A 24,579-nucleotide genomic window follows, 5' to 3' on the forward strand; every position below is an offset into this window, starting at 1 on the left:
CTGGGACCATCTCTACCATTTTATAAATGAGCGAATTAGGCCAACAGAGCAAGAGCAGAACACGAACCCAGGACTTGTGACTCCACGTCCTGATGCAGCATTCGAAGGAGTTCTTCAAAGGTGGGGTGGGGTGGGGTGGGAGGGACAGGGGTAAGTAATCAATTTCCTGTATTGTTTTCAAAATATAGCCGCCTCTCTTGCTTGCTCATAAACAGCATGCCAAGAAACTTCCCGAAGCAAAAGCTCCACCAAGAATTCTGATGTAGTACTTATGGCTGAGAACTGATGCTAAAGGCAATTACAGGAAAACCTGGCAGAGGTGGGAGTGAAAGAAAATCGACTACACATGCTTTTGTAAAGAGCCCACACAAATTTAAAGAGAGACAAATGCACTTTTCTGTGATTTTTAAACTAGCATCTAGGACTCAAAAGGAACCTACCAGAAAAACATTCTTGAAGAATGAGTGGTCTCCTATAAAACAGAGATTCAAAAAGTTACTACAATGCTTCTTTTACTGTCCATTACCATTGAAATACTTAAATCGATGTTAACTCACCTATCTGCTAAATAGGACCTCCAGATACCAGTTTTCTTCTCAAACCGGAGGTCTGGCTGTCTCACATGCACAGCCTGAAAGAGTTTTTCTACCACCAGGCACAGCTCCACTCCCTCGCACCTAACAGAAGCCTGGTTCAGAAAATCTCAGGACGCTAAAAGTCCCAAATCAAGGTCCTCAAGAGAATATTCAGTTTGTTTATAGTGTACGGACGCTTGAACATCAATAATGTGAAACGGAAAGAAAACCATAAAAGGTGCCGGCATCAGCCAATGTGGCCTATTTCTGGTCCTAGTAGTACTATTATTAGCTATATCGTTTTTGAACAAGTCCCTTAACCTGAGCTTCCTTTCACTGGCCAAAGGGAGTATTTGGCTACAAGACACTATTGTTTTGGCATGAATCCAGACAAGCAAAAGGATAAAAGTCCTATGAAAATACTATACAAAGCAGATAGAGCAAGGAATTAAGAGACTTTTTCAGAAGGTAGCACACCTATCTTAACCTCTCCAGCTAGCTCTGGAAGAACAGACTGAAGCCACCAAACTGACCCAGCACTACTTCTCCTGAGTTATACGTGAACAACAACAAGTCCTACCCTACCCTTAAAGAGCAGTAGAAAAGTTAAGCAGACAAGTGCTAACAGTGCCTTGCAGAAATGCCTTTGCTGATGTACGTTTATGAAACAGGCAGGAAATGTAGGGCCATGCTTGGGTAATAAAGTGATCTATAAAATCCCTCCCAAGGAAAATGGGTTAGTTCAGCTGCTAAGACTCTCCCACCACCACCCTCCATGGCTCACAAGCAGGGATGGACAGGAAGTAAGCTAGGACACTGCCCCCAGGAACCATCCTCCTCACCCTTTCCTCTGTACAGTCTCAGCCGCTGCTCCAACAACTGTGGAAAAGTATCTACAGAAAAGCTGTTCAGAGAATGCCAAGTTATTGCCCTCTAGGAACTTTCAAATGTCTAATTCCCAATATGGACAAAGCTTTTAAGGAGCAGAAGTAACACAACAGGCCTGAAGTCAGGACAAACAAAGTCTGGACCCTGCTAGGTCCCTGAGATAAGTAAAAATCTCTGGGGCTTTTTATGTTTTAAAAAATCAAAGCTGAAAATAAATCATTCCACAAAACACATGATGTGCATTATACAAATAACACATTACTCAAAAAAAATCTGTTATTCCTCATTTCATATAAGGACTATGTAAACTGGACTCAATATAGATACAAGAATTTTATCTAAATGCACTGAAGAGTTTCTGATAATCAGATATGGCAGTACACTTAAAATTTGGCACATGGCTCTAGAAAGTTCCAGACCATGGGTTAAAAATGAAGTTAGAAAAACGTGCACTCAGTCTGTATTTTTTAAAAGGCAAAGAAATCATTTACTCAAAGTTTCCATTTTTGCCTCCACATTTTCAACTTTTTTGTCTCCCCTCAGAGATCTGACCAGCTAAATAACAATTTAGGATAACGTCTCACAAGTTGCCAGTTAATCTGAGGCCTGTCCTTCAGACTATTACTTTCAAAATTTCCAAATCTGGTCAAGGTAAAAGGTAAATGATGATCTGTACTCAAGTGTTGAACTGATGGGCACTTTATAGAAGATGCTTTATAAATTTGTGAAGCCCACACTTCTACAAGCACCTACAGTTTGTACCTTCAAAGGAAATATCAACTACATAAGCCACAAGAACACTAGGGTGGCTTGAGATGCTCAGAGAGATGTGGAGTTAAATGCAAAGCAGATCTTCCCCTCCTAATAAACACTCAAGTCCAATTCCGTCACTACTCTGCTCAAAACTCTTTGGTGGTTCTCCCTCACATACACAATAAAACCACACGTACCATACCTTTTCGGATCCCTAACTGCTCTCAGGCTCATTTCTGCATCACCCCCACCCAGCTTTCTCCTCTAGCTAATCTATGTGATTTCCCTAACACCCGCTTTCAAACTTCCGACAAAAGTATGAACTCTCAGCTTTCCTACTATTATAAAACCCACACCCCAGAATGGTGCTGCAGATATTTTAAACAGAGCACCCACCAAGAGGCAAGCCTGTAGCCAAGCTTCACTGTCCCATTCCTGCTTCCATGCTCTTTCTTTCTCTACAGTGGGGAGCAGATTTATGCAGTCTATCTACAAGATATTTCCTCATGTTCAGAACATTTATAAATGAACAACTTAAATGAATAAAAACCAACCCCATCCCAGATAATCCTGAACCAAAAAGAAGGTTGAGCCAGAAAAGTGTTTCCAGTATGAATTTTACCGTGGCTGCTACACATTCAACAGTGGCAAAGGGAAACGGTTAAAATTGTTACCTCCTCAGGACAGGGTGCTTCATTTCATTCTAAATGCATTCTCAACTAAACCATTCTATATGATAACCATGAGTTCATTAAAAACAGTTACACCTTTTCTTAATATGCAATTTGGAAGACTACGGAAAGTTAAGAGTCAGGTAATAAACATACTCAGTGATAAGTTAATTCATTAATTTTAAAGATTTTACAGATATAGATAGAAACTTAAATGGTTAAAAGATAAGTCCAAGATTGCAGAGCCAGTTAAATCACTTAAGCAATGCCAGGGAGGGTAAGATTTCAGAAATGTAGTTCTATATTCCTCCTAGATTAAGGATATAGTTCATGCTAAACAGTAAAAGAGTCTGCAAACATGACATTTACTGAGAAAAGGATAAGCTAGGAAATGGTATAAATTTAACAAAAAATTAAAAGCAATACAGTAGCTTAGAATAAAGGTTTATTAAGCTTTACTTAATTGCTCTCTAATAAACTGAACACTTTAAGGAATGGATATTACTATTTGTAATTAATATTCCAACTTTTTATAACAGTTTTTCCATACAGACTGAAATGGTAGTTTAATTAGTTTTAATATGAGAAATTCCAAATTAATGTATGTCAATTAATAACTTTTAAGCCAAGGTAAGATTTAATCTGACTTACATCTGAATGATTAAGAAAAATCAATTTAATCAAAACCAAATCTAGGCAGTTTTTCTATGCTGGTAGCATTTCTAGACAGGGTTTCTTCTGTTGTGAGACAGAAGACATGGATTTCTAAGGGTAGTACCTATCAATAATGCTGAAAAATTCTCTATTCCTTGAGATAATAGCTCCTACTACTTTCAGATGAAGCAAGCCCACTTTGTGGAATAAAGCTTCCTAGGCCCGTTGTAGGAGGGGGAGGAGTTGGAAGAGATGCTGGGAGTCAAGATATCCATTTTACTGTGTATGTGATATTCTCTTATTCACAGTACTTGATGTGGGGGGAAAGTCTAAGTATTTTCAGAAATGAATGCTTTTACTCTGCTAATTATGAATTTAAGTCTGATGCCATTAACCTAGGCAAAAAAATACATTTTCCTTTAGGATTGGAAAGAATTGTGCATATACTCCCTTTTTACTACCCTCCTTAATATCAAAAGTTAAAAACATCTTGTAATATCCACTTTATTTACCAGCTGATTATTAGGGACAACGCGGGTAGGCTTAACCCATCATGACTGTCTCCTGTGCAGTTCAAGGATGGTGTGATGTCACCAGCAATGTAAGCTGCTGGGACATTAACCCAACCAGGAAAAAAAAGTGATCCTCATCTTGAACCTTTAACCTATGAATGCTGCTATTCATAATAAATAAACCTCTCTCTAACATAAGGTGAACATATTAAGTTTTTCTAATTTCTAAGCCACACCTCTTAAAAAGTGAAAACTGCATGAACTGCTTTTTACTCTGAATACTAAACTAGCATTCAGCACGCTCAAAAAAAAAGCATGGTTAATATTCCAGTTAAGTGAATTATCCAGAAGAAGATTATCAAGGTAAAAGATGAAGACAAATGGAACTTTGCATGCAAAAATACCAAGTGTTTAGAGAAACCATCTATTCAAAAAAACGTACATTTTGGTAGTTTCTAAGTGCTAGGTCTTAGACTCACTGTCACAAATTACCTAGAAAGCATATTAAAAACAGATTCCTGCATCTCACCTCTGGACACTGATTGAGTAGGTCTGAAGTGGGTCCCAGAACCTGTACTTCTAACTCACTCTCCTTGTGATTTTGATACAACCAAGTTTGGGAATAACTGCTTTAGGATTTCACAGTGCCTGAGGGACTTTGCTTTACTCATTGCAGAAATACTGAATATTCGTCATTTATTCAACATACCATCCCTCTATTGCACAAAACCCTACTGGGCTAATGCTACTAGGAAGCCCCAGGAGAAACTGCTAAATAAACCACCTTTCACAGCACTTGATTCACTGTTTTAATATTCCAATCTATAAAATGCATAAATGCTAGGTGGTCTGGAAGACATATGAGAAACCTGAACTCAAGGGTGCACAAACACTTGTACACTTGTACATAACGTATACATGAATTAATCTACTGCAGCTTTCTAACGGAAAGCATGGTGTCACGGCAAGAGTTTTAGTGTAGATATCAAAAGACAAGGATTTGAGTCACAGCTCTGTCTTCAACTGCCTGGTCTAAGCTAAACTCTATGACCACTACCTAGGTCTCAACTCTTTTACTGGGGGCAGAGGTTAGTGCTTAAGTCTAAATCATCTATGGGTCCCTTCGACCCCAAAACTTCTGTGATTCCTCATGGGTAAAGAGAACATATTTCAAAGAAGGGGGGAACCCAACACGAGTTAGAACAACCCAGGAAGGCAGCAGCTGAAGAAAGAACTTCAGACAGGCTCTAAAAGATGAGATGATTGCTGTTAAACTGAGTGAGAGGGACTTCCCTGGTGGTGCAGTGGTTAAGAATCCGCCTACCAATGCAGGGGACACGGGTTCGAGCCCTGGTCCGGGAAGATGCCACGGAGCAACTAAGCCCGTGCGCCACAACTACTGAGCCTGCACTCTAGAGCCTACAAGCCACAACCACTGAGCCCACGCACCACAACTACTGAAGCCTGCATGCCTAGAGCCCGTGCTCCGCAACGAGAAGCCACCGCAATGAGAAGCCCGCCAGCAACAAAGAGTAGCCCCCGCTCACCGCAACTAGCAAAAGCCCGTGCACAGCAACAAAGACCCAACGCAGCCAAAAATAAATAAATAAATTTATTTTAAAAACTAAATAAAAAATAAACTGAGTGAGAAAGAGTATGCCAGGAAGTGGGAGCTGTACGAGCATATATGCAGAGGCTGGGAATAAGATCCGCTTGCAAGCAAAAAGCCAGTCTGACTACCATAGAGAACAGTAATAACACTGGGTCACTCCAAAGTTAAGCCAAATGATATGGTAAAGAGTAGGGGAATATGAGAGAATTTTGAGTGAGAAGCAATATGAGGAAAGTGGTGTTTTTTGACGGCCACGACCAGGACGGACTGGAGAAAGGAAAAAGAGACTAATTTACAGAATAGGGACCGGAAAGGCTTAAATACAACTTCCAAAGGGTACTTAGAGCAGTGAACACTAGGAAAAACCTGGCTCAAATGTTGTATAAGAACACAAGACACATCTAACTGAAAATAAGGGGGGAAAAAAACACACATAGAAAGAACAAATAGACAAAAATGGTGCTATGTAGTTTTGGAAAATGGTCTGCTTTGCCTCAGAGAAATGTGGGCCAAATTGAGGACACCAGCTGTTATCTGGTATCTTTGCAGGAACTGAATGGGGGTGGGGAAAGAAGTAGCCTGCTGCTTACCCACCACCTCCACCCCCATCTCAGAAAATCCAAAGAAAAGTAGCAGATGCCACATGTGGCGTAAAAGCCACAAGGCATTACTGTCCTTTCTTCCACGTATTTTGCCTGAGCAGCTGGGCCCTGAAGAGAAGGCCGGGTGATGGACAGTGAGGAAGCAGCCGTCACCAATGGTCTCTGTGCAGGCCATGGGTATTTCTTCTATGGAGACCTGTTTCCCCTGCATTTCTACCTTCTCGTGGACCTTACTGCAAAAGAACTGATTTAGAGCAAAAGAGCTGACTCAGTAGAATGAAATGAGGGTGATACTTCTGGAATGGAGAAAAGGGTATGTCAATCCAACCATCTATTCCATTTTCTTCTTAACCACCACTCAGGACCTCAAAACTACGATAAATTAGCAGCAATCCTGAAGTCAGTTTACGTTGGGAGCCTCACAAAAATCTGCAGTAGGATACAGCATTCACAAAACAATCTGACGGTAACTGGACATTGGATGTCTTCTTTTTAAGGACACTTGATCATTACACTTAACAGTACTATTAAAAGGTTAATCTCTGTGACACAAACAGAGAGCGTGCAAAGAAGTGTGGACAATTAGAAAAAATCATCCAGATTGAAAAAACAAGGTCAAAATAAACAAGTGTTTGCAATCTTAGAATGGATTAGAAATCTAATAATCAGACGGTTTGTACGTAGGACATTTTCTTGACCAAGAAACATGCAGAATGTCGGACATCTTACATCCAAGTATATTTGGGGGCCACTGCATACAGTTTCCTTTAGATGAGACAGTGGTGGGAGGCGTTTTCCCTCTGGGCCAAAAAATATAAAGAACAAGATGTCAAAACTACCCAGGGCTAGTGAATTACCTTAACTGACAACTCTGAGAGAAGCAACTTTTTTTTTTTTTTTTTTTGCGGTACGCGGGCCTCTCACTGTTGTGGCCTCTCCCGTCGCGGAACACAGGCTCCGGACACGCAGGCTCAGCGGCCATGGCTCACAGGCCCAGCCGCTCCACGGCATGTGTGATCTTCCCAGACCGGGGCAGGAACCCATGTCCCCTGCATCAGCAGGCGGACTCCCAACCACTGCGCCACCAGGGAAGCCCTGAGAGAAGCAACTTTTAAGCACAAAGATGACACTGCATTTCCAGATACCTGAGAAAATGAGCAGAAATCTTCTAGACACGTCTCTAAGCAAGATGGATACCACAGTCAGCTGTGACTAACTTCCCCTTACCACTCCAGGCGATGGTCTGAGCTGAGTTCTTAAATCAAGGGTGGAAAATAGGTTCCAACTTGAGTCAATTGACAGAGGTTGTCTGGAACACTATTTTGAAAAAAATACTTGGGAGCCTCATCCAGACTCAGTGAGAAAGACTGATGCACTGGGCAGGAGAGGGAAAACTGATGGCAGGTGAACTAAGCTTCTGCCAGAGGCAATGTCCCTTTCATATTCTAAAGGAAAAGAAATCTACACAGCAAACTGGATTAACTTCTTATCCAGAGAGAATTTACATCAGAATTTCAAAAATTCAAAAAAGCAGGAAAAACATCCGTAAAATTATTTACCATTTGTCTTGAAAAGAAAACTGTAACAGAAAAAATAACCTGTGTGGCATGTACACTCTTCTAGTCAGTCTCCTCAAAGTAAACTGAATCTGCCAGAACAGAGTCAAGCTACAGCCCAAGGACATGTTTTCCTATGACCCAAGAACTAAGAATGATTTTTACATTTTTTAATGATTGGGACAAAATTAAAAGACTATTTTGTGACACATGAAGATTACATGAAATTCAAGTTTCAGTGCCCATAAATATAGTTTTATAGGATCACAGCCACATCTATTTGTTCATATGGAGGTTATATCTTCTTTCAAGCTATGAGGGCAAAATTGAGAAGTTGTGACACAGACTGCACGGCCGGCAAAGCCTAACATATTTACTACCTGGCCCTTCACAGAACAAGAATGCCAACCCCTGTGCTAGAAGAAATGGTATAAGGTTTCTTCAAATTATAGGCAAGTAATTCTCTATCAAAGAAGGAAATTTAATTCAGTAAGTTTCATAAAGTACTTATCTGAGAAAGTTGCTGCTCTGTCCCTTTGTTAACACGTAAGTAATTACATGTAGTACTCATGAATAAAGTTTCCCTCATCATGCAACAAACAAAAAAATTCTGCTATGCCTCCCAGAGAAGTGTCCATATGGGCACAAAATGAATAAAGGAAAGAACTGCAAGTAGACCTTAATTCTTTTAACCTCTAGTTCTGCAAGCAGATATTAAAAAAAAACAAAAAAAACCATAAACTTACTTTTATTGTTTTGGTTTGAAGTCTCAATCCATTCAAGGTGTTGATAGCTTTCTCTGCATCCTTAGGGTCAATGTAGTTCACAAAGCCATATCCCAAGCTCTGTCCTAATGAAAGGGAATGGGAAAAAGGCATACGTTAGCTCTACACCACTGATGACAGACATCCACTTTCATTCTGGCATATGGTCTTGTCATTAATGCCAGCACACTCTCTCAATAGAAAAAAAAAGTCTACATTAATTCTTCTAGAAATATACATGTGGCCTTTTTTCATCTCCTGTCTATTACAGTTGCAAGTTTAAACATCAGTTAGAATTCAGCAAGCTGTGCTGTTTAAAAAACACACATACCCAAAGTGTTCCATCATACATGTCCTGCCTGAGCCAGAGCACCCAGCAGCAAGGCAACATTCAGCTTCGGAAACTGTGGGTGCAAGTCTCCGCTGAGCTGCTGTGTGGGCTTCATGGGCACGACTTTTTCAGCTTCAGTTTCCTTACCCATAAAATTGGAAAGCGAAAAGCATCAACCAAGAATCTGTCAGTGTTCTGTACACATTACCCTGACAAATTTACAGCCTTTACCAAGTACAATTATTTCAGATTCTAAAACGGTGGAGAATCGTGAGTATGTGTGTGTGTACATGTAATATATGTGTGTATATGCATAAGTACATTAATTTTAGAGGAGCTTATTCAAATAAACTGAATCCAATTTTCTAAAAGGGGTCTGAAGACCTAGCTAAGGAATACAGGGAAATATGAACACAAAGATTTATACTTGAGGACATCCAAGCCCATGAGAACATGTGGAAAAGAAAGAAAAGCATAAACAAAGATAAAAAACAGAATAATTCTGGAGTAAGAGTTGCTTCCAAATGAGTCTATTGTTGCTTTTATCCATCATCTGAGCCCTCTCGCCTCTGGCTCACTGATGTGTCCCGACTCTATAGGAAGTAACAAGAGATCGGAATCAATGGAACGCACAGACAAGTAAAGCCAATCCTAAAGGTCTCCATTTTTCAACTAAGGGCAAGTTTCTCAGTTTGAAAAGGCGAGAAACACTATACGGGTGGTGACAAAAATGGACATTAAAAAGATTTAGTCTACTAAAAGTCAAACCAAACCAATTGAGGGTTTCCTGGAAGATTCCCAGTAAAGGTCCAAATACTTCTTATTAATTACCATTTTTGGATCAATTTCATAGCAAAAAAAAAAAAGGGATTTTTTTTTTTCTTTTAAGCAGCACCTTAGGTCCAAGTGGTTATGAATACAGATATTTAGAATAGGCTAACCAGAGTGGTCAATGTGGTTCTTTGTAAGTATACAAAAAGAGAGAGCGAGAGAGAAGGCTAAACACAATGCCTAATAACCATGAAAACTTGGGATTATATTTTGGGGACCACAATAATTTTGAGGGGATAATCATTGCTAGCTTATACCCTTTTATCAAATTATATTTTTTTCTGTTTTTAAAAAAGGGGGTTAGGAGAGAGCTAAAACTAATTCAGTTCTTTTTTTTTTTCTCACACTACTCATATAGATTGTGTTTTACTCGAGGCTCTGTTTTTTAAAAGTTGCATGTGAAACCATTGCATTTTTAAGCATTCAGTTTTTTCCTAATTTGACATTTATCATGTGTCTATTGCATGCCCAGTGCCCTCTTATGAAATGTGCTGCAGTTCTGTTGTCACTGAGCAGGATTCAAATAGGCTAAACATTAAAAAATCTGCTCAAAGAAGCTGTTTATGATGAAAAGAATACAGGCTTTGGAGATAAACACACAGAAGTTCTAATCCTGGCTCTGCTGTTTACCAGCTGTGTGACTTTGAAGAAACTACTTAACCTCTCTGAGTCATTAACTTCCTTATTTCTAGAATGAGGATAATTCCTACCCAGTGAGGTTGCTAAGGCAGTGATGAGAACATTCACTATTGACGGAGGTAGACCACTCAAAAAATAAAGTGAGGAAAAATAACATATATCTACTACATGTTAAGGAGTTTACATGTACTCATTTAAAATTAAACCAGAAAGATGCTACCAATATAACAGGGGAAGGAAAGGCAAAGTGAACACTGGGTGGTTTTGTCACACTGCTATTCTATAACAAAATTAATCAAATTATCAATTGTACTAGCATTGAGTCCATTTCTCCTACCTACCCTCTCCACCACCCTCACACCTGTATTTTGGCAGCTTCTAATCAAAGTCCTTTCTTAATCTTGGCACACACTGGAATCATCTACTTAAAAAACAAGAACAAAAACAAAAACTAATGCCTGAGTCCCTTTCCCCAAGTTTTTCTTTTTTAATTGGTCTATTATGAAGCATTGATACCAGGTTTTTTAAAGCCTGGTGACTCTAACATATGCAGTCAAGGCTGAGAATCACAGTTTTAATAGTGAGAGATACTCTGAGGCTGCAAATAAGGCTCTGGGAGCTCTTAGAGGGGCCAGATGCTGATGGTCTGGGCATGCGAAGTGACGCTGCAAGAAGACTGCCTTTTTTACAGATGCATTTTTAAAAAACCAGTAGATGTCTTTCTTCTAAAATCTTCAAGTTATCCATCACTTCAGAGAAACAGTTTACTGCCTACCGAGGTCACTCTCTAGCAGAGCAGTGCCTGCTGGAGTTGGGTCACTGGGTAAAGTAAAAAATCCTAACCTGCTTAGCTGTCTCTTGCCCTGTCCTCTGAGCTCTTACTCCTAGCACATTGTAGGCACTCAAGAAGTTTGCTAAATGCACGAATGAGAAGCGCAGTGGTGTTATTAATTTAACCAAAGGTATTATCATCAATGTCACCATCAGATGGTCTAGCCATTGAATGAATGGGTCTTTGACCTGACCCCCTCAAGCAGCCATGGCTAGTTTTAATGAGGAGTCAACCAAATTTCAACTCTTGGTAATTGAGTAAAATCAATATTTATGCCCAGATGAGCTCTCTGCCACAAAGTTTCTAATTTGCTTAGTGGTAGTATTAGGAAGAGCAACACCTGCCAATTAGTATTTAAGGTAAGCAAAATGTTATTACTACCCTAAGTAAAATAATATGAAAGGAGATATTTGCTGCTAAACGGCTGCATTCCCAAATCCACTGTAGTAGATGCATTAACATGTTGGCATTGGAACTACAAGGGAGTTAGTAACTTCACAGATTTTCATTTTAAAGTGAGTTAATCAAGTCAGCAAATATGTGTTGGATGCTTAAAATACACAGAGGCATCACAAATGATATAAAGATAGGCAAGACTCTCCCCATTCTCATCTTTAAGCTGTGTGGTGTTCTAGTGTTTAATTTTAGCCTCACACTGATCTTGTGAGATACTCATATTCTTCCCTGTAAGGAAGAAATGGTGTCTGAAGCTGGGCAAGGTCAATCAGCTTCCTTAAAGGAAAAAACAGGCAGAAAGTAGTGGTCAGGACTTGAATCCAAGACTCTGAAATGCTATGTTCTTCTCCCCTCAATTCACAACTAGTTTATATCTGAACCTGGGTCACCTTCAGTATGCCTGAAATATAATGTAACCACACATTTTCTAACAGAGCTCTACCACAAAAACTTGTTTTGAGACAGTTGCCTACTGTCTCAAATTCCAGTACTTCTTGTGCAAATATCAATTTCAGTATATATGAATTCCTACACTGTTATTCATTCCTATGACAATGTAAAGGCACCTTATTTATACAGTGCCTGTTTCAGGTTATTATGAGTAGAGTTTTAAAAAACAGAAGCAGTAGCAAGTCAAACATCAAGAAAAAATATTTAGCCTGGACCCACTTTTTCCCACTTTTGTATGCATCAGCTAGTAACAGTCATAAACTACCAAGGAAGGCTTGGAAACCAAGCATCATTTAACCATATCCTCCAAATCTATTTTTCACGTCATTCTGAATTTAGAATGTGCATATTGACAATCTCAAAACCAAGAATCACTTCTTTAAAAAAACCTATAAAGCTCTACATTTAAATTCCAAGTATAACAATTATGGAAACCAACATGATCAAAAGAAACTTCTGAACAAAATGACAAAGCTAAGGCTCACCCCAAAAAGCCTTCAAGACAAATAAATCCTGTCTTTAGAAGCCAAAAAATTCCTCTGGTAGCTGAACATCAAGAATAAGGTCAATGCCACTCGTCCCCAGCTATCCTCACAAGCTACTCGTGGTCCCATGCTCTTAGGGATTTTGGAAGCACTAATCTAAGTCTTGGTCCTAATAGTCACAGCTGGGATTCTAAAACTTCACTATGGAGGAAGGTATCTCTACAGTCATAGGACTAAAACCTTCAAAAGCAGGTACTGAAAGCTCCAGCTCAATACCGCACTTCCGCGCATGGTATTCTGTAGACAGTGTCTGTGTGGATGCCTTCTGTTTTGCACCCTTCTTTTTAATCTAAATATATGCCACAGAGAAGGATCACTTCTTCACAAGAGGCAGAACAATTACTTATAAACTGTTCCTTGGCATAAGGAGAACAGTTATAAACAGGCTGCTTAGAGCCATGGTCAAGTGATCTAAAGCACAGAGCTGAAACACTCCAAGGCCTCTGAATGGGACTGAGGCACATTGAGAGCTGCGCGGGGGTCAGAGCAGGAATAGAATCTGTTTAGTGACAAAGTGCTAGTGGGAAACACAGTAAACTCCAATTTATCCCAAACGGTGCATAATTCAAAGCAGCAGCCGTTCCCTTGCCACCTACATTGCTCTTAATAGCATACTTTAATTACAAATTTAATTGCATATTTTAATTAAAAATACACAATCTTCTGGACCCATTTAATTCAAAGGTCACTTTATTTAGTCTTTTCTATTTCACATGATTATCAATGTCCTAAGTATCAAATTACCCCCTCAGGTTTAAAGGTAAAAGCAATAGATCACCACAATTCTTGATTACAAACCTGGTACATAAATTTAATTTTATCCAACCTATATTAAGTGAGACCCTTCTCAACATGGAATTGTGAAAAATAAAATTCTGTATTTAAAAGTCATCCTAGGGCTTCCCTGGTGGCGCAGTGGTTTAGAATCTGCCTGCCAATGTAGGGGACACGGGTTCAAGCCCTGGTCCAGGAAGATCCCACATGCCGCAGAGCAACTAAGCCCGTGCACCACAACTACTGAGCCTGCGTTCTAGAGCCCGCAAGTCACAACTACTGAAGCCCACACGCCTAGAGCCTGTGCTCTGCAACAAGAGAAGCCACCGCAATGAGAAGCCCACGCACCACAGTGAAGAGTAGCCCCCGCTCGCCGCAACTCGAGAAAGCCCGCGCGCAGCAACGAAGACCCAACGCAGCCAAAAATAGATAAAATAAATTTTTAAAAAAGTCATCCTACATATTTCTCACCAACATTCAGCATTCATTTGTTCAGTGATTATAGAAAATCTGCTCTTTGCTAATCCCTGAGAATAAGCAAAGAGACAAAAAATTCCTCTTCGTAAAACTTACATTCTGGTAGAAGGAAACAAAAGAACAAGCTCTACAGTATATATTACAAGAGACTAAGGGCTAAGGAGAAAAAAAGCAGAGAGAGGAGAGTTTGGAGTGCAGGGTCAGGGCTGCTGACCTAAATACAGTGGTGAGCGCAGGCCCCACCCTGAAGATAACATTTGATCCAACACTTCAAGGAAGTAGCTCATAGTTTACTAGGGAAGCTGTGCAAGCAGATTCATTTCAGTGCAAGTTCTACCATAGGGGTATCACATCCCGTCTGTTCTACCAGCTAAATCTGCCCCCACCCCAAGCCCCAGCCCCTTGGCATTAGCACAGGTCCTCATGTATTATTCTAATTTGGATTATTGCTACAATATCCTAACCCATCATCCCTTCCCTAGACTCCTGTTAACTCCAAAACCAGTCATTCTCAACTGTAATGTTGTCTGGGTTATCTTTCTAGAAGAAAATCCCAATCACACTCTGGTTTCCAAGGTCACCATCAGCTTCTTGCTTACTTCTACTACTCCTATACATACGTATACCCTGAAACGCATAATCAGTTCCCTGTGCCTGGAATACACATCTCCAACTGGCCAGCCCTGACAAATCCTTTAGGACTTTCTCTGAGACCATTTCCTGCCACAATTTGTCCCACTCCCAATGCTCACTGTTCAGTGCCCCTCCCTAGTCCTTCCACAGCCTTTATATTATATACCTTTATCTTAATACGTATGGGTATTGAGTCAATTTGGATGTCGCCTCCCTTAGACTGTTGAGCAAGGGCAAGCTGAGCATAGTTCCTGATATAAAAGACCTTAGCATAGATTATTAACATGCTCATTGAAACAATGAATGAACGAACAAGCTAATAAAAAAAGAATGAACAAACGAAGAAACAGCCATCTGCCTTCCAGGAACTTAAGGTTTAGAAGAGAGATGCCCTTATAAACATGCTCCCCATGTCCCTACATCGTACCAGATGGTTACAGAACAAAAGGAGACAAGATGCTCAAATGTTACAGTATTCTGTCTTTATAAGGGAGTGATGTAAAGATACATTTTTTCAAACAGTTCATGTAAAATTTTTCATATGAAAATTTTCTACGAATACCATTTAAATAAAATCTCAATTTAAAAAAATAATGTCACCTAGAGTAATTTGATAGATTTACATAAATCTGTTTCACAAATCTGTAAGTATAAATTATGGGATGTCAGCATATAATTTTGTTGAAAGTGCTTTTTCACTAATATAGTTAAGTCTGCCGAGACTATTCATGTACAAGTCAAATAAAATGCAGAGTGAATTCTGTAAAAACCTAGTAGTTGAATCAACAATAAAAGGTGACTATGCGCTGATTGATGTGTATCTATTATTTTATTTAAAGCAGTAGTAATGCTTTATGAAATAAAAAGGACAAAAGCAGCATGACTATTTTCTAAATCCCCCAGTAAGCAGAAACAGGCCACTATGGTCCTCTCTGACAAGCAAGACTATTTGCAATCTGAGGTTTAATAATGTAACACTTAACAACAACAACAAAAAAGCAAATTGGGAAGACACACTGTTTCTAAACATAGTCCCTATATAAAACTGCATCCCTTAACAAAAAAAGCAAATAATTTGATTTAGGAAAACAAGTTTTCACTCCAAGGGGGTACAATTTTTGTTTTTAAAGACAGACCCACTCCTTTCCCTCATTCTAACACCATTCTTCCCTCCTCCCCCAAACACAAAATGAAGTTGCAAATGTGTTGTGTTTCTTCAGATGGACTTTCTGTTCTTGGGCACTGGTTTTGTGTGTCTGTTCAGACAGGCTGTGCACTGCAGCTCTGGCACCACAACAACATGCACCAGACTTTACAAAGGAGCTTTCTCAACATCTCAGATCTGATGTGTAACAAAGCCATGCAGGTACCACACATCAGGGGAAAGCTTTGAGAGAATCTTAGAAGAACAGAGGGATGTCATCTTCTCCAGTCTCTCCAAATTTTAATTCCTGACTTAGCCTGAGTCTCCTCAGATGCCAGATGCAGGAGGTCCTTCCATTTAAATATTCAACTAACTCAGGTCAAATTAAACAGGTCCTCCTCACCGCCCTCTAATGGGAAAGATCGAATTGTGAGGCAGAGAACTGGTGAGATCCTATTACTACAGACCAAGCCAGACTCCCTTGAAAGCTCGGAGCATTTTTACCAGCTTCCCAAAGGATATTACCAGGGATTATCACCAGGATGGAGAATTCAACCTAGACACTCACATAATACAGAAAACAGATGGCTCACCAGAAGACTCATCTTCTACCCAACTGCTAATAAAGCTGGCCTGAGACTAAAGAGCCCAATATTTTAAAATGGTTTTCAGGACTTTACAGATATATTCAGATAACATAGAAGAGTTTAAATCGTAACTTTTCTGCTGAAATCAAATTTGTAAACAGTCATCACTTGGTAAATATTACCTAATTAGCCTAATTCGAGAGGGAGCAGTTAATGACCTCAAGCACCGGAGCATTTTCCTACTGAGTTAATTTTAATGGCCATATCTGTCCTCCGATTACACAACTGGTAGAGCTCCATTTTCCTATAGTTCCAGTCCCAGTAATTATGAATCTGCTGGCAATGCAGCATGACCTTGCTTAAGTTGGCAAAACTGTGGGTTCTTAATACATCACCATTTCAGACATTAAGAACTCCCACACAATTCAGTCTTAGGCTTCTGAGAACAGCATATTAAATCCTCTAAATTCTCAAATAGTGCATATGGGTACTAAGATGTCTTGCATCGGAGACCAGGAAGAATAGGAAAAATGATCTTTATTTAAAGTGGGAAAATAAACTATTTCTTCTAGTACACCCATCTTAGGAGAAGACTTTAACTTGGACCAGGTTCTCTAGCTTGAGAAAAAGTATTCGAATATGATATTATAGCATCTCAACACCATTGTTAAAAACAAACAAACAAAAAACAACAAAAAACCAGTTCTCATTACTCTCTGATTTAGGTAGTTGCTCTAAAAGAAAACTCAGCAGGCCTACCTTCAAACACTGGAGCTATCCCCGTGGTGAAAGCAAAAGCCAGAAAACTGTTAGTTGGCCAGAAAGTCAGACCTTACCATTCAAAAAACGTTAGGATATTAACATACCCTGAGCTAGGGCAAAATCAACTCTCAGTTAAAGATCTGAGTCTGCTACAATAGTCTCACTTCTTTGTTTCTTATAATTAACTCTATACAGATTTCCCCTGCCACACACACACAAAATGGGGCTTGTGCGGAATTCCTTGGCAGTCCAGTGGTTAAGACTCTCTGCACTTTCACTGCCGAGAGCGCAGGTTCAATCTCTGGCTGGGGAACTAAGATCCCGCAAGCCGCAGGGCACGGCCAAAAATACCCAAAAAAACAAAAAGGGGCTTGTGTTACCTGCTTTATTTTGTGCTTACTTAAAAAGCAGTAGAGTTGTTCAAATAAATATCATTTGAGATGAGGGCCAGGGAACTATACTCCTCAAAATATTACTGTGGTAAAGAGGGAAACCAGTTAACAACTGCAGTAGTAAAAAGGGCATCTGCTGTTGCTTGCACTACCAGCTGGTGTCAATCTACACACACACGGAAATCCGTAAGCAGTCCATCAAAAAGCAGTACAGCTTCTTAATGTGCTTCTCTCTTTGTAAGAGATTTTTTAAATTTAGATATTGCAAGAAAAAAAATGTAAAGGCCCTAAACACTATAATTAGCCCAGTGCCCTTTCTGAGCTGTATAAGAGAGTTTTGCCAACCACTATGGTGTGGTGTTTTGTCCAGAAGAATGGGAAACATTAGTCAGACCATGCAAATCCCACCAGGTCCACATGATTTAAAAAAATTGTTACAGAGGGTAAGTTTTCTTCTTGAACACACAATGTTTTTTTTTAAAAAAAGTCTCTCACTCGCCCCAAAGTTAAAGGTTCACCAGCCAAAACCTTCCAATAGGAAAAGCTCGGTAAGTCTGGGAGAGAAGTCTGTTCCCACTGCCCCATAAATGCTTTTTTCTAGCTTTCTGGAAGCAAACAGTACCACTATCTAATTATTGACTGCTATCAAGCATCTTATGAGCCTTGTATTACATACAGCCAACATATTTAATTCTCACAACAAAGCTCTCTGTAACCCATTTTACAGTAAAAACATGGAGGTCCTGAGATACTAACTAACTTGCTCAAAAGGCACAGAGGTAGCTGTTAAGTGGTAGTGTAGTTTTGGAAACCGTAATTGACTTATCCAAACTCGGTCTTTTCAGCATACATTTCACTGCCTTTGGCCAAGCTTGGGAATTATTTTGAGGCAGAGTCCTGTGCATCCAAAGTACACAACTTTTCAACCAGGATGTTCATAATCTCCAAATACACCTGCATTGTTTTTCTTGTTCTTTGTCATGTAACTGATTGACTGGAACTTCACCATTCTTTCTCAATCCATCAAGACACTATGTATTAAAAGAAAAAACCACGAAAAGGTTTATCGCCCCACAGGTACACAAACCACTTCAACCCTCAAAAACAAATCCATCACTACAAAACGCATAGATTAGAGATCTCCGCATTATAAAAATATTCATTTAAAACAGGACTTGCTTTACATACTCCTTTTCCAGAAACTCAGAAAGCAATTCTTATGGCTAAAGCCAAACGTGTTTGCTACTGCCAAAATCGTCTCCCACACAAGACACTTCCCTCATCAGCAGATTGCATTGAAATGCTTTCATACGCATAGCATGGCTTTCTAGCTGTAGAAAAGCAGGTGGGATCAGTACCACATGGTCTCTGCCCTCTAAGATCTTAGCTCAAAAATTTAAAGCAAGACAATAACCAAGAGAGATGCAGGCACTTATTGAAGACAGAACACCTATATTTAATCACTGGCGTTTCAAGCTTAACCAGGATGAACTTGAAGAGAAAGCTTTTAGTTGGTTCAAACAGAGGAGGTGAAATTTAAGGAGATTCTTGTCAGAGAAACTGTGGAAACAGGCATATGGAGAAGAGCTAATTGGTGGAGAAGTACAGAGGAGTTTGTTAGACCAAAGGCATACTGAACAACAAGTAGTCTGTGCAGAGGTAAGAAGCAGACCCTCCATCTTGAGAACTGGGGCACCCCATGTAAAGGCTTGTATTGGTCATACTGTAGGATGAACCAAGCAGGAAGTGACGATGAAACACATGAGAGAAACCTACGGAGGTTAACTTCGGCAGATTGAACAATCACTAAGGAGATACAGATCTAGCATCAAGGAGACTCCTGGGGAAGAAGCCGTGACAACCCAGAACTGGGATCTGACCCCAAATCCCTTTCAATAAAGTCTCCAGAGATCTCTAAAAAGACAAAAATGAGAGGATGAAAACTCATCATATCTTTCACAAGTCCCTACAAATCGCCCCAATCCTAAATCACAAACTTCTCATCTGGACAAATCCCAGCCCAAACCTTCTATTCCTAATTCTCCTATTCCACAAAAACTTTGGTTCACATTACAGTTCTCTGAGTCCCTGCCAAATACACTCGTATCTGAAAATGAGCCTGATTAACTCAATCCAAGTGGCCTTTTCCCCCAAAACTGAACTTTCGGAACAAGTACTCTTTTCCTTCAGAGGGCCTTCCAGATTAAGGGCCAGGATTGGAATCGAAAGCAACCCCTCAAACCCCAGGAGGGTCTGTATTTCCTTGGCGCGATAACATCTCACCTTCATAAGAGTAATAAGACACAAGGAACCTTTAGAACCTTAGATTAATACTCTGACATGAATACAGAACCACCCACCTAATGACCTCTCAAATATTCATTCACTATGAATCTAACAGGGTGTAGATAACCCCCAGACAACAAAGAGCAGCACTCAAGATGACTGCCCCAGGGAAGGCTTACGATTTCTGAGATCTCTTTTACAAAGCTATAAAAACATACGTACCTGAATGCTCCCCAACTCCCAGTTAAGCTGCTATTATGAGTGAAAGTGTTAATAACCACCCTAAGTGGGCGCAAAGTGTTAACAAACCTCACTTTGACATTTTGTGTAGCAATCACGAAGTTATACACGACTTCTGAATTCACACACATATCTAAGTCCTTTACATATAATATGGTAATACCAAGTCAAAAAATAAAGATGGGGAGGGAGGAAGGCCAGGTCATTTAAGGAGGAGACACTGGAGAGCACTGTATCATCAAGAAAAGAAAGTTTCAAATAAAGTAAAAGCACATATTTCACCTTCTTATCTGCATCACTGATAAAGTATCCTCCATACAAGTGACAAGGCTTCCATCTGGGGACAACTCTCCACTTTAGTTCATTTTATTTTAAAAAGACAGACCAGAATGAAATTACTGATATTTTTAGCAACAACAAAGGAAGTAAAATTCCAGAGGAATCCATTGTCCCCAATCTACACAAAGATTTAGGTATAAATAACATACGATTTTCCTTCTCTCTGTACAGGACATTTTGTTTAGTCTATATTTAATAAAGAAAGGCAGTTACATTTCCAAGACGATGTGAGGAGCAGGGTTTTTTTTCCTCCCCCTCAATTTAAAATAGTCACACAAAAGCACTGATTTTTATACTTAGGAGAAATCCCCAAACAGACCAATTGTGTTTTGGCAGGTTAGGGTATAAATGCTGACTATAAAGGAAACCTATTTAAATACTGCAGATACAGCTTCAAGGACCTCAAAAAAGCCCTCTCTGAAGCAGTAAAGAGGAAAGAATCCCCATGGAACAAAATCTATAGAGGAAGCTGAGCAGGACACAGTAAAAGTGGTAAAGGCTGCAAGTCAGGTGGGAGCCATGGCTACCATTAAGTCAAAGAGGTGCCCTGACAAAAATAAATATCCCCCTTGTTTCTTGCTAAGAGACAGCTATGTTACAGCAAACCACTCTGAGACCCCAGTGCAATTTCTCCACCAATTAACAGATGGCATCTAAACAGAAATACAAAAGGGGCTAGCTCTTGCAACTGCCACATTCATATCACACAGAAGCATCTCTTCCACAATCACCTAGTTTAAAAGCTGAAAATATTAGGTCCTGTAATCCTCTAAATTAAAAATTCACAAAAACACAAGGACAAAAAAGCAAATGCTTAAAAGATTTGGCCTAGACAATCATTCAGCACACAAAGGTGATGCAGCACTGTCCACATCAGCATCACAGCAAAAGCACCATCACATGGAACTAGAGAGGTGTGTCTTTTACCACTAAAAGTATATTAAAAATGAAATATTCAAATTATATAGTCCACAACTTGGTATACCTGACCACTGCTGCTAACTCCTGGATACATTAACCCTGTGAGACAGGAAAAACCTAAACACGAAAATAATCTTTTTAACTTACTACCATTTTATTGTCTCATATACCCACAAATCTACAAGCAGGGTGCAGGTAAAAAATTTTATTCAAGAAGAGCATCTCAAGCAGAAACTAACACACCATTGTAAAGCAATTATACCCCAATAAAGATGTTAAAAAAAAAAAAAAAAAAAGAAGAGCATCTCAACTAATTCAACTTAGGAACTTTTAAAATGTTTTCTTTCATCTGCTATTACTAAAGTTACTGGACTACTTGCTTATTCTCATATCTGAGGTTCACTCTTGGGGAAAGTGCTGTGTTTTCATGGCACCAGATTAGTATTAAGGACCCTCTGGATGTGAGAAAGCAACTTCTACAGACAGAGCTTCTAGGTTTTAGGGGCCATATTACATAATTCTACAAACACATTTCAAGATTAGGGCAAAGACAGGTAACAGAAGAGCTCTCATTCATACTAATTCATCTTTCTGCCACCAAGCGTCCCTTAAAGAAAAGGGGTCAAGGAGTTTATGGCCTCCTGCTAAGTCTAAGACCTAGATCCATTAAATGATACCTCATCAGTGACAAAATCTACCTTGCTCTTGTCAAGTAAGTTTCACAAATAATTTCAGACCTGTGCATTCGAATCAGTCACATTAAAGAGCATCCTATTCAGGAGAATGCTATACAAAACACTAGGTATTTGACTACAAGTACATCACTCAAAGGTTTCACTAAACACTAGTCTTTAGTTCATTCTAGTATGCAATAACCTTTAGTGTCGAGGAGTTTTCCTATTTTGTTGCTGACAATTTCTTACTGGCTATTTTATAAAGCAACAGAACACTAAATAGTTATATATTACAAACTAACCTCCTTTCTTTGGGGAAAAACTTGAAAACCTCATGTATGCTGCCAGATCACTTACTAGTTAAGTCCTATTCCCAAATATAATATAATGCTTATTCTACTTCTCTTAATAAACACTAACATTATTAAGGTATTCCATATATACCTAAATTACCAATCTTACTTTCCCCAAGGAAGAATATTTCCTAGCAAGAAACCACACATATATATACTCTGAATTGCATTTCCTTAACCCAAAAGCCTTCTATACTTTATTTGGGTTCTTGATCCTCTGCTCTTCCCTAAAAAACATACACCTAAAACTAAAGGAAGTAAAACTTGTATTATGGTTTAAAAAGTTTTATCATCTTACAGTTGTGACTTGTGTATGTGTAAAAACCTCAGACATCTCTGAGATTTAGTTAAGATTCAGATAAAGATTGACTGGTTCTAAACAGCATTCTTTTGAAGCAAGGAAGAGGGGCAAATTATTTTTCATAAGCCTCCAGAATATGAAAGATTACATTAAACATATAATTTAAAAATTCAATTAAGTATTCTATGCTACTTGGCCATCTTAATTATAGTCCTTCCACTCTTAAAACATGGGAATTAACCCATAATTTCTTCTCTTTCCTAGCAATTCAAGACTTCTGGTTGAATATCCAGAAAAAAAAACCCTAAAGGTTAACCATAGTGATAACTATATTAGTTACCAAATTTCGTCAAATAATTGTCCTTGGTCAAATTTTAAATCTTACCATAAGATATAATTACTTCCCAATCTTGACTGCTGCCTAAGCCTTTGATTCCATCATTCCTTACAAAGCTAAGGTGTTCCTTCATTTTAATTTTCTATCACTTTCATCTAGGATAAAAAAAAAAAGTGAAGCAAAATTTCTATGGAAATTCAAATCAAGTGACCAGGAGCTGAGTGAGATTTTTACAATCTCCACAGGATTTTGTTTTCTGAATGCAGAATCTACAGCCTAATTAAGGTGTTATTCAAAGATTTTCTGTATCATTTCCTAAAACCTGGTAATATGTTGGCCAGGCCATCCTTCTTCCCACCTCCATGCTGTGTTTTTACTTAAAGCTACTTGAACAGAAATCCCAATCTAATCCTCTAAAGCTTACATAAATATCTTAACAGGTTGCATGGTAAGAACATAAAATTGATCGTATTTCAAACAAAGTTAAGATTCTGCATCAATGATTAGAAATAAAAATACTAAAAATAAAGATAAAACTAGAATTTAATCTTTTCGAAGAGAACTGAAGACTGTTCAAAAAAATGGATACTGATGATGTATACCACTGACTCCATGGAGCACAGAAAGTTAATGCCTCTAAGCATACCTATGTCCCCACATGGCTAGAAACCAAGGGGTTTTAATTAAATGATGACTAAGTAAGCAGAGGGAATAAACGAAGGTTAATCACAAGCAAACTTGTTTTTCTACAAGGTATATGCCTCTCATCAGCTGCTATAAACAGCAGGAGCCACCGAACATTACTGACCTCTGAAGATTAACCAGCTGAGTGACCACAGAGAATGCCATTACTACCGGTGATCTCACTCAAGGAGGAAAGTAGTGACCACAAAACATAATGAAATGGGGGAGAAGTCACAAGATGTTATTTAGGACAGAATATCAATTATCTTCATTGCACCTACGACTTTTGCATAATTGTATCAGAACTTCGGTTTCCTCCACCAATGACAATGTGAATCAAATATGAGTCAACTCTTTGAAAGATAGAGCCAAGTGACTTTATAAAATACACATACGTATATACCTCGCAAAACAGAGACAGACGTCTTTACCAATAGCTTTTGATTTCCTCAAAGCTAAAAGTCTCAGGGAAAGTAAGTGGTCAGCTTGGGCAGTTCATCTACTATAGCTATGACAAATTTAACAGGTTCAAGGGAGGGAAAACTGTCACCCTACAGACACTGGGAAAATGGTCAGGATGTGAACCCTGGAAGGTTACTGGCAATAAAGAGTACCATACAAAAAGGGGTAATTGTTTTGTTAGAAGTGAAAGATAGTCCTTAAACAACAACCCTCAGACTCCATCAGAGGTAAAAGCTGTTCCAAACAAACCAAAATAAAAATAAAAATCACAACACCTTTATCCCTACGAAGGAGTAATATGTCTGAGTATCTGATGACTCTAGACTGCAGCTTAACTTCTTCCACATCATAGGTGCTTTAGAGAATCTAGTTGAACACACATGGTATGTTAAAGAACTAAAAATTCAGGTTAGAATGATACAGGTGTGAAAGGTATCCAACTAACTGGAAATACGACCTGAGCCAAAAAAGGGCTCAATCTCCCATTTCGATTCAAATAACTTCCTAATGGAAAACTTTCTGGTCTAAACAAGATGTTATCT

General features: G+C 39.0%; 1 protein-coding gene across 10 annotated transcripts in view; it reads right to left on the minus strand.

Annotated features, from left to right (window-relative positions):
• The window catches only part of ELAVL2 (ELAV like RNA binding protein 2), a 135,714-nt gene that overhangs the window by 31,263 nt on the left and 79,872 nt on the right, over positions 1 to 24,579 (minus strand). For all 10 annotated transcript variants that reach the window (XM_067744539.1, XM_067744537.1, XM_067744535.1 and 7 more), the window contains one exon: positions 8,570 to 8,673. In XM_067744539.1, coding sequence (XP_067600640.1) covers positions 8,570 to 8,673 — 104 coding nt within the window. The remainder of the gene's footprint in view (positions 1 to 8,569; positions 8,674 to 24,579) is intronic.

This window comes from Pseudorca crassidens, chromosome 7 (assembly GCF_039906515.1).
Source record: "Pseudorca crassidens isolate mPseCra1 chromosome 7, mPseCra1.hap1, whole genome shotgun sequence".
NCBI lineage: Eukaryota > Metazoa > Chordata > Mammalia > Artiodactyla > Delphinidae > Pseudorca > Pseudorca crassidens.